At 42.2% G+C, this 11,840-nt stretch overlaps 1 protein-coding gene across 1 annotated transcript; it reads left to right on the plus strand.

Moving 5' to 3' along the window:
* Positions 1-5,270: 5,270 nt before the first annotated feature.
* On the plus strand, positions 5,271-10,657 carry LOC306932256 (fibromodulin-like; the record flags this gene model as incomplete). Its single annotated transcript, XM_079513991.1, has 4 exons — positions 5,271-5,408; positions 6,005-6,354; positions 6,855-7,416; positions 10,506-10,657. The coding sequence occupies exons 1-4, from the start codon at positions 5,381-5,383 to the stop codon at positions 10,655-10,657; spliced, it is 1,092 nt and encodes a 363-aa protein (XP_079370117.1). The 5' UTR covers positions 5,271-5,380.
* Positions 10,658-11,840: the final 1,183 nt, after the last annotated feature.

The raw sequence follows: 11,840 nt of genomic DNA on the forward strand, positions 1-11,840 counted from the left end.
TGCATACCCTATTTGCATCGTTGACTTGCATCACTCCCGTCCTGAGTATGCCGCGGTGCCCGACGGGCACCGGTGTCTAGTAATGACTAGAACTGTGGAGAAAATGTGTAAAATAAAACAACGGACTTGGCATTGTATCTAGCGAGGATGAGGCTTTATTAACCAGCGGGGGTGAAGCGTTGACATCAGGCGTATAGCTAGAGATGATGATAATCATGTGTTGTCTTTAAATGTACAAAGCCTGTGTTTGCAATAAGACTGTGGCGAGAATATAGACACCCGCAATGGGGGGATATGTTTTGAATTAGGATGTTTGTTTGTTTGTTTGTTTGTTGTCATTGGTGTTCCTGGTCAGGGGGAAGGGCTATAAGACATGATTTATAAAAACCAGACAACGCCACCGCAGTATTCCGTTTTTTTGTGGCAGACGTGGCAACACTGGCCACCCATCAGCGGTGAGTTATGTGAGAAGAAGAGCAAGCTGGTATAATTTAGCTGAAGGCCGTGTTTGATTTTACATGGCTTTGGGGGGGGGGGGGGGGGGGGGGGTCAACAGCGTGAGGATCTCTGTCTTTCATTCTTGTTTTCTTTCTTTTCTTTCTTTTTTGAGATGGGGGTCTGCGGACAAATACGTATATCATTTTGACATGAAAATGTTTGATCACTGATATAGCACCATACATTCAGAAAAGTGTTAGGATTCAGAGGACATTTGTAGAATGGGCCTCATCAGGTTTTTGGATTAAACTAAGTCTCCACTCCACTCCTCTCAAATTAAATTGGTTAGTTAAGGTTCATTACATGTTTGCTTCCAATTTCAATGTGGCGTGCTAGTTTAGGGGTGCGGGCGGGGAGGGCGGGAACAGTTAAGCACTAAAGCATGTTGAGAATGTTGTTTATATGTTGTTTGGACAGACGCTAGGTTCACTGTTTACCTGCTTTCCTGGTTTCTTTGAGGCGATACTGTTCTCTCTGACATATATTATTTATGTGACTTTACTCATGTTTATTGACTACAGTTCATGCTTATCCTGCTTACTCTGATCTCAATTTGTAAGTCACTCTTGATCAGTGTCTGTTAAATGTCTACACGATAATTGTAATGGGCACTTTTAGCTATTTCATCTATTTAAGAAACCTAAACTAGCTGATCTACAGTAGATTGGCTACTGTTTTGCTTCTTTGCACAATACCATTAAAATGGGGATTAACTGGTAAATCAAACTAATGAATTTAGTCAGTTAGGCCAATATAAAAAGTATCCATTATAAAAATAAAACACTTCTCGATCATTTGATTAATTAAAGGACTGACTTCAATACTTTTTAACCTATCTTCATATAATTGGTCCTCACAAATGTTCATGATAAAATGGCACAATTAGTTTTTTCGGTGTCTCATAGGAGGCCTGTTGGCAGTTTAGAAACCCGTCCACCAGTGACATCATCGATGGGGAATCCAAGCTAATAGAAACAGCAGGCTTTCTATTTCTGAAAAGTTACAATGCTATAATGGAAGCCATCGTTCTCGATGATGTCACTGGAAGACTGGTTTCTGAACTGCCTGGGGTTTAAGTGGTTAAAACGCCAAGTATAAAAGTTATTTTCAGTCTGTCTTATAATGTAAACTGATATTCTCTCCAGTTTCATGACATATCTTCGGGGGGAAAGATTTAGGTACATATTTAGGTACATACCGTTAGAATGACAAAAGTTGCTGTAAAGTAACGGATGTAATTCAGGTGTTGCCATGGATGAAAAGGTTATTTACCACCATGGTTTCCACAGTGGGGTCCGTTTTATATGTTCAAGGTCTTTATTAGTGTCCCAGAAGGGCAATTCGGTTTACAGCAAGAGTAGTGGTTTAAAACATACAAACAATACAGGACAACAACAGACATGAGACACCATAGCATAAACAGAGGTCTGGGCGCATATAGTGCAAGTATAGAATCAAGATAGAAGAAGAAAAAAAAAGGCTACATTCGGAAAAAGTGCTAGGATATAAAGTGCCGGCATAAAGTGCTTGTTTCAACATCGTCATCATCAGCAACATATCAACATTTACGTGTTACTGGCAGCGTTGACTGCACGAATCGAGGCAGGGACAAAGGAGTGCTTTGTACCCTATTGGCCTGAATATAAGACTTGTATAAAACAAATCAATGGAAATATCCTAAAAAAACGGGGTTGTATTATAATCGGGGACTAGATTATTTGACATTCAATGTTATTTTTCCACAAATGAGTCTTGAAAAATGGGGGTCATCTTATAATCAGTCATATTATATTCGGGACAATACGGGTAATTGTATTTATTTGTATTTGTTTGGCTAGTGACTATTATGGTATGTTTGACTCCATGCGCTTCCAGTTAGAGTACTGCAGAGGCTGCGTTTCTGTCACCGCTGAAGATGGTCTCTGACGCTTGTTGATGCATCAAGGAAGGCAATTATATTTCTGCACTGTCAAATAGGTCTACATCTATTCTAAGACAGCATCTTCAATAAAAGTTGTGAATAATGTGCGATTGAAAAGTTTTAATACAAATGGTTCCAATGGCATCTAAATGTAAGGTTGCATTTAGATGTAAGGGTCCCTGGAAGAAATCCCTACATCCCAACAGGCCTCCTTGCCTGTTCCAGCAGCCCCTCCGGGCGCAAGCCTCTTCCACCCCATTCTAAGACAGTCCTTATAGTCTTGTCTTAACAGAGATGGTATACTGAATGTCCATATACGAATCTGTGCTAAACATAAGGGCGACACACAAATAAGTATACCTTTGCTGACAGCGTGGAAGAGTCAAGTCAGCTATTAGATTGACAGCTGCATGAATTAGACTGAGCACATTGGTGAGCAAAGAGACTTAATGGAAGGAAGATAAATACACAATAATGCATATATTTGGCACTGTAGTTGGCATTCTAAAATTCCCATTACAACATTCTGCAGGAAGGTCATCATTCAGGGTGAATGGGCGCCAGCGCAAACCATTTGTTAACTTTCCCTACAACTTAAACACTGTAATTGAGCGAGCTCTGCCCTGGAGCAAGGCAGGCAGGCAGGCGGCCTCTGGAATGGAACGCCAACACACAAACACCTGAAAACAAAGCATAATGAAGCACACTGGGGTTGCTGATTGAAAGCATACTTTTGTAGGCAAAAATAATTATTGCACACAATCGTTTGAGAAACAATTCTACTTAGAAGACACAGCTTAACCCATTCAGGCCTGACGTCAAAAAAAGAAAAAAAGTTTTCTAAATCATGACAATTTTCTGAAAGATTTGAGGCACATTTTAACGATTTTTTTGGCCTATATATATCGACAACTGTGTCATGCAAAATGGTTGAAATAGCAGATACCAGCTTGTACATTGGCTATTTTTAAATGTTTTTGATGATTTGTTTTTGAGCTTTTAGACACATAATGCAATAATCGTTGGGAGCTTGCAGAATATAATGAATCATAATTATGTAAGAAACTTTTCGCCTGTGACATGCCCAAAATAAGGGCCAGGTTGAGAGAGGATCATTAAAAACATTTCCTTTTGTGGATGAATTTGAATAAGACTGGGCTGATGGCAAAGTTCCAGCTCCATAAATACCTTTACCTTTAACTACATTGTAGAGAATGAGAGGGGATTCTCAAAGGGCTTCTTAAATGTTTCTTTTACCACAACCCCATTTTATGGGGTATATGGATATGTTTTGGTGACCCCACACTTACAGTGATGCATAAAACCCATTACAAAAGTGTTCATTCATAGGCTGTACTTTTCAAACGCAAATGAAAGCGACAGTCCTAATGGAAGGATGCTTGTAAAGCTGTCCGCTTTACAAATGGTCCGGATGTTCGCTCGAAAATTCCTGCCGAAGTTCGAGTCCTAAAAAAAGGGCTACTACTTCAACTCGCCAAACTACCAGATTAGCTGGACTCGACTTTCTCTTAAGCAACTCTCTGGATGCTCATTATTACCAACTGAAAGCCAGAGCTTTACAAGGAGCTGTCCAGTGAAACTGGCTTTGAATTGTTGTGAAAAGTGACATTTACAATGTACAATTATGAAGTGCTTTGATGAATCAGTCCTCACTGATTCATCATTATAAGATATGGCACCATTTCTGTCTACTCACTCTCATTAGTGGGATATGGACAGTTCAGAAAGCTGCCTACCAGTGACATCCTCGATGAGGATTGCAAGCTTATTGAGAAATTACAGCCCTTTTCTTCCTGGAAAGTTAGCATGCTGAAATAGAAGCCATTGTTGAAATGTCCAAGCCTGCCTACCGATGATGTCACTGGTATTCTGAACTGTCCACACAGTCCCTCCTCTGAGACACAGAACAAGTAGACACAAATGGTGCCATCTTATGACCATTGGCTAGGACCAATTATATGAAGATAACTTGCATATTCTTTAAGTGTCATGTCAGAGGATGTTTTTTGTCTCTGCCAAGCCGGAGGCATGGTGGCAGTGGATCAGTGGTAGAGCGGCCGGATGGAAACGGAAGGTTCCCAGTTCGATCCCGGGCTCCCCCTGAGTGTCGAAGTGTCCTTGAGCAAGACTCTGAACCTCTTAATAATTGTGATTGCCGTGAAACTTTTGCACACACATAGCCACTAGGCCAAGGAAGAAATGCCACCTTTTTCACATTTAGGCCTGTCAGCACATTTTTTTAAAAACAAAATGCCTCAAATCATGAGCCGTGCGTGAAAGGCAGAGAAGGAAATGGCACCCTTTTCACACTAGTGGCCTATTATAGCGCCACCAGGAGGCCATAACAACAATCTGGCGGAGACCTGTGCTCCTCAGAGCACTTTTTTTCCCTAGTCTTTACATCTTTCTTTTTTCCAACCGTCAATTTGCGACCCCGCCGCCACCTTCCCGCGACCCTTTTTTTCTAGTCTTTACATCTTTCTTTTTTCCAACCGTCAATTTGCGACCCCGCCGCCACCTTCCCGCGACCCTCACCTGGGGGGGGGTCGCTACCCCCAGTTTTGAAACCTGCACAATGTGCACAGCAGAACCTGTCTTGCCCTGTGTCTCAGTGTTAATGATAAGGCACAGAACACAGAACACAGGGAGAGAGAGGGAGAGAAAACAAGGTTGTTAAAGAACAGATGCCGGCTGCAGCCAGCCATCCAGATGGAATTGATCCAGATATGGCCAGAGGGGAGGTGTAGCAGTTTGAAAGCCCCACATGCCAGTGGAAAATATACGTTTCCTAATTAGACTGCAGTGGTTGGTGGGGGGCTGCACCGCTGCAGTGCATCTGGAGACAAAGAAAGAGAGGGGAGGGTATTTACAAACCTCTTATACTCTATATACGTTGTGTCTGGGACACAACGTTACACAACGTGAAGAAGAGCTTTGGAGATGTTGCATCTCAACAGACAGCCGGAAGGTAGGCCTATTCATGATTTTTGATTGATTGATGTTTCTTAATTTAACACACATTCATTCTAACATACATTCTATGGATGTAATAAGTCATTTAATGTGGAAATAATTCCGAAATAATAGAAAAAAACAACATTTTATTTTAATTTCACTCCAAATTCAAGAAGCACGTTCCTTCGTTTTGTACCGTATTTCTCTTTAGGAATCAAGGACGACAGTAACAATTCATTTCTTTCAATTACTTTAAAAAGAAAATAGAATAATCGAGAAGTGCGTTTTTATGTTTAAAGAATATATATATCGATATGTCGCACAACTGTGTTGTGCAAAAATGTTTGAAATAGCAGATCTACAAGCTTGTACTGTAGATTGGCTACTTTCACTTTGTTTTCAAATGTTTTAGATTTTAGATTTTCAAGCTTTTAGCCTACAATAACATGGCCCAAACTATGGATCAATTATTAATTCATTATCATTTTGATTGTGTTTCATAATTGATTAAATGTATTAATTGGATTAAACCGTCCCACCGCTCCTACAGGAACCATGCGTGATTAAATGTATTAATTGGATTAAACCGCCCCACCCCTCCTCCAATAGGAACCATGCGTGCGTTGCTGCTGCTCCTGGCCACGGGCCTGCTGTTGGACCTTCAGCTGGCGTCCGGCCAGCGCCTCAACTCCTTTCAGTGGCTCAACCAGCTGCGCAGCCGCCGGCGCCACCCGGAGGCCCAGTGGGACAACCCAGCGGACGACTGCCCGCTGGAGTGCGACTGCCCCTCCTCCTTCCCCACGGCCATGTACTGCCACAGCCGCAACCTGCACCACGTGCCCTACGTGCCCTCGCACATCAAGTACGTCTACCTGCAGCGCAACCAGATCGCCGGCATACCCGACGGCGTGTTCGACAACGCCACCAACCTGGTCTGGGTCGTGCTCTTCCACAACAAGGTGGTTATGATGGTTTTGGGAATTTTTCCATTATAGCTTAGTTTTAGTTCGTTCTGACAATTGTTTTCCCTAATTCCGTTATTTCTATAGTTTTTAGATCCGGTTTGCTAGTTTTCATTTATTTTTTGGACAACGCTTAGTTTTAATTTAGTTTTTATAGTTTTAGTGTTAGTTTTTTCATACTTTAAGTTTGGCTTATTTGTCAGGTGTAGGATTCAAAAACCGTCAGAGTAAGTAGGCCTATTGTAATAAAAACTATGTAATAAAAACTCAACAAAAGATACCATTTAAAAAGTTATATTCAACTGTGAGGAAAACTAAAACTAAGGGCATTTTGTCTATAATTTCACTTGGTTTTGTAAGAACACAATACAGTTTTAATTAGTTATAGTTTATAGTTTTTGTTTAGTTTAGTTAACGAAAATGTTTTTATTTTATTAAATTTTTCGTTATTTTGTTAGTTTTCGTTAACTATAATAACCTTGTCAATCCACAACAAGCTCGAGTCGGACCGCATCGGAGAGCGTGTCTTCGCCAAGCTGCGGAACCTGGACCGCCTCTACCTGGACCACAACGAGCTGAGCCGCGTCCCCGCCCACCTGCCCGCCGCCATCACCGACCTGCGGCTGAGCAACAACCGCATCACCAAGATCGGGGCGGGCGTCTTCGACGGCATGGCGCGGCTCGCCAGCCTCAAGCTGCACGCCAATGCCATTGAGGAGGTGGCCCCCAACGCCCTCCAGGGCCTCGGGTCCCTGGCCACGCTGGACCTGAGGAAGAACAAGCTGCGGAAGATCCCTGAGAACCTGCCCGCGCGGCTCAGCCAGCTGTACCTGGAGTTCAACGCTATTGAGAGCGTCCCCGTGGACTTCTTCAGCACGTACCCCAGGCTGCAGTTTGTGCGTTTGGCCCACAACAGGCTGACGGACCAGGGCATCCCGTCGCAGGTGTTCAACGTCAGCACCCTGGTGGAGCTGGACCTGTCCCACAACAAGCTGGAGAAGATCCCCATGGTGGCCCGCAGTCTGGAGAACCTCTACCTACAGGCCAATCAGATCAAAGGTAAAAACACAACCTCAACCTGCAGGCCAATCAGATCAAAGGTAAAATAAAAAAAACACACATCCTTCTCTCGTCATCTGTCGTGCATTTTCTATAGGTTTGACTTTATGGTGCAATGATTGAAGGGAGTGTGATTCTTAATCGGGGTGGACCACTTCATTGATTTAATCGATTATTAAAAAAATATTGATCATTTTATGAAATAATGGTGAAACACAGGAATTTTAAAGGTTAAAGTTCTTTATTCTGATGGTGATAATTGTAATAGTTTGTTCAGCAACTCAGTATCAGCTTACATTGTATTGTGTTCCAGTATTGTCTGTTCATTTTGTGGTTTCATCACTTCTTGTTTTCTCTAGATCCTCTATGATTTGATTCATTGATTTATTGATTGATTGAAAACTTTATTTATTCTCTCCTGATCGGATTGAATTGTTATCCTGACCTGAAAATGTATAAAGAGAGAGAAGGGGAGACCCGTTACTTAACGATCTACACATGATTAAAGATTATGATGATTTGTAATTATACGGTATGTGAAAACTACTTGTGAAAAAACATCAAAAGATTATATATGGAGATACAAGGTTTCTGTCCGACAACAAACAACATAATTATAGCCTATCATTATCAAATAGCGGATCATATATCATTGATATCCCTAGTTGACTCCTCTTGGCTCTTCTCTGTCTTGCAGTTCTCTGTCTCTGTCGGCAGCTCCTGTAGTGTGGTTAGCATGGTTTATCTATTCCTTTGTAGTGTGGTTGGCATGGTTTATCTATTCCTCTGTAGTGTGGTTGGGCATGGTTTATCTATTCCTCTGTAGTGTGGTTGGCATGGTTTATCTATTCCTCTGTAGTGTGGTGGGCATGGTTTATCTATTCCTCTGTAGTGTGGTTGGCATGGTTTATCTATTCCTCTGTAGTGTGGTTGGTTTAACTATTCCTCTGTAGTGTGGTTGGTTTAACTATTCCTCTGTAGTGTGGTTGGCATGGTTTATCTATTCCTCTGTAGTGTGGTTGGCATGGTTTATCTATTCCTCTGTAGTGTGGTTGGCATGGTTTATCTATTCCTCTGTAGTGTGGTTGGTTTAACTATTCCTCTGTAGTGTGGTTGGTTTAACTATTCCTCTGTAGTGTGGTTGGTTTAACTATTCCTCTGTAGTGTGGTTGGCATGGTTTAACTATTCCTCTGTAGTGTGGTTGGTTTAACTATTCCTCTGTAGTGTGGTTGGTTTAACTATTCCTCTGTAGTGTGGTTGGTTTAACTATTCCTCTGTAGTGTGGTTGGCATGGTTTATCTATTCCTCTGTAGTGTGGTTGGCATGGTTTATCTATTCCTCTGTAGTGTGGTTGGGCATGGTTTATCTATTCCTCTGTAGTGTGGTTGGCATGGTTTATCTATTCCTCTGTAGTGTGGTTGGTTTAACTATTCCTCTGTAGTGTGGTTGGTTTAACTATTCCTCTGTAGTGTGGTTGGCCTGGTTTAACTATTCCTCTGTAGTGTGGTTGGTTTAACTATTCCTCTGTAGTGTGGTTGGTTTAACTATTCCTCTGTAGTGTGGTTGGCATGGTTTAACTATTCCTCTGTAGTGTGGTTGGTTTAACTATTCCTCTGTAGTGTGGTTGGTTTAACTATTACTCTGTAGTGTGGTTGGCATGGTTTAACTATTCCTCTGTAGTGTGGTTGGCATGGTTTAACTATTCCTCTGTAGTGTGGTTGGCATGGTTTAACTATTCCTCTGTAGTGTGGTTGGCCTGGTTTAACTATAACTATTCCTCTGTAGTGTGGTTGGCATGGTTTAACTATTCCTCTGTAGTGTGGTTGGTTTAACTATTCCTCTGTAGTGTGGTTGGTTTAACTATTCCTCTGTAGTGTGGTTGGCATGGTTTAACTATTCCTCTGTAGTGTGGTTGGCATGGTTTAACTATTCCTCTGTAGTGTGGTTGGCATGGTTTAACTATTCCTCTGTAGTGTTGTTGGCATGGTTTAACTATTCCTCTGTAGTGTGGTTGGCATGGTTTAGCTAGTCCTCTGTAGTGTGGTTGGCATGGTTTATCTATTCCTCTGTAGTGTGGTTGGCATGGTTTAACTATTCCTCTGTAGTGTGGTTGGCATGGTTTAGCTAGTCCTCTGTAGTGTGGTTGGCATGGTTTATCTATTCCTCTGTAGTGTGGTTGGCATGGTTTATCTATTCCTCTGTAGTGTGGTTGGCATGGTTTATCTATTCCTCTGTAGTGTGATAGATGTGGTTTAACTATTCCTCTGTAGTTTGGTTCAATAAAATTGTATTAAATTGTCAAATCAAAACAAGTTGTCTCAAGACACTTTACATGTAGAGCAGAGACCCGGCAGACTCTCGGGTCGGCCATCTTCCTCGACCGTGTCGGGGGAGAGAGTGGAGAGACAGAGAGGGATATACAGGCAAATACAAGTTGACATGGCTAAAAGGCTATTCATGCTCCAGCTTTAGGTGAAAACTACAACATGACGTCATGCCACGGTGGTAAGAGATTCACTGCTCACACAAACACATTTCTCTATTTTTACTAACCACTGTTTCGGTGGTCACCTTATCACCTAAAACTGGAGTATGAATAGGCCTTAACTGTTCCTCTGTATTGTGGTGGTGGACATTGCTCATTGCTCATAGCCTCATAGGGGTGGTGGACATTGTTCATAGCCTCATAGGGGTGGTGGACATTGTTCATAGCCTCATAGGGGTGGTGGACATTGCTCATAGCCTCATAGGGGTGGGGGACATTGTTCATAGCCTCATAGGGGTGGGGGACATTGTTCATAGCCTCATAGGGGTGGTGGACATTGCTCATAGCCTCATAGGGGTGGTGGACATTGTTCATAGCCTCATAGGGGTGGTGGACATTGTTCATAGCCTCATAGGGGTGGTGGACATTGCTCATAGCCTCATAGGGGTGTATCGATAAACCAAGTGTAGCTAATGTGGAATATCGATATACTTCGATTGTTGAAATTAAGATCGATGTTTCGATGCAGTTACTGTATTCCTCTGTAGTGTGCTTGATATGGCTAACTCTCTCTCTCTCTCTCTCTCTCTCTCTCTCTCTCAGAGTTCTCTGTGGGCAGTTTCTGCAGTGTGGTGGACATGGCTAACTTCTCCAAGCTGAGAGTCCTGCGTCTCGACGCCAATGAGATCAGTGTCAAAGACATTCCTGCCGAGGCTGCCTACTGTCTACGCATGGCATCACACATCGACGTCTAGTTCAAAAGTCTACAAGCTTGTGACATATACGTGAGCTTGTATTGTATTGAGCTTGTAGGTGTTACCGATGATACAGAACTAATGAATCCTCTGTTCCATTCTGGTCAAACAGCGTCAGGGTGCTGCTATTGTGCATGTTGGCTCACTGGAAGCACTCTGCTACTACCAATGGGTCTCAAAGTGTCCTTGAGTGGGTTCCAAATGGTCCTCCTGTATGGCGGTCCTTGAAATAAAAAAAAATGACAACCACTGTATACTAAGGCGCCGTCCAGACAGAGACAATTTGATGTGAATCCGCGGAAGCTTTTTTTATCGTATTGCCGTTTCATCCACACTAAGCCGGCGTTTTGGGTGACCGAATACGCTCATTTTTTAAACCGGGTCCCGGAGTGGAGAAATATGAAGACGCTACCCTTGCACCGGAACAGAGCCTTAATTAGTATCATCGGTAACACCTGTGAAGGAAGTAGAGAATGGGCCCGGAAGTAGGAAGAGTTATTCTGTGTCTATAGAGCCCATTCTGGCTACCCTAGTGTAGGTTGCCCTTAGGCAAGGCAGTGATTATGTCTCTGCTAGAGGCCCACCCATGACACACATGTTTGTGTCTCCATTTAGGATAGTCCTAGACCACCCCATTACTCATGTGTTGACCCATACTTGGTGAATAGGTGCAACACTTTTTAATCGATTGGAGAAAACAAATAGATTTGATTAGAGTTGCCATCTGAGAATATTTAACTGATAAGCAAACAAATGAATGTAAATTAAAAAAATAGGCACAAATAACTTTTTTGATACATCAACATTTAAATGCATATTAAACCAATGTGAAAATGTCACTTTAACTTTAATTATAGCCTACAATGAACAAGCAAACAAATTAAATATACAATAGGCCTACACATAAACTGATCATGTATAGGCCTATTAAACAAGCTCACAATGTGGGAGCTGGAAGCCAGCACTTGGTGGAAAATAGCAGAATGTGATTTTGTCATTGTGTGTTCTAGAATTTGTTTTAAAAAGACAAACTTGAAGACAAACATGAACATGTTGTCATCATCAATGCAGGGCAACGCTCTTTACCACTGCAGTGGTAGTGTCCGCTAAATGTGGACAATTGCTGCCACCGTGTGGCGAATAATGGCATTACAGCAGGGTGAGCAGACTCATCATGCAAAAG

This window comes from Electrona antarctica (assembly GCF_951216825.1).
Source record: "Electrona antarctica genome assembly, chromosome: 2".
Lineage (NCBI taxonomy): Eukaryota > Metazoa > Chordata > Actinopteri > Myctophiformes > Myctophidae > Electrona > Electrona antarctica.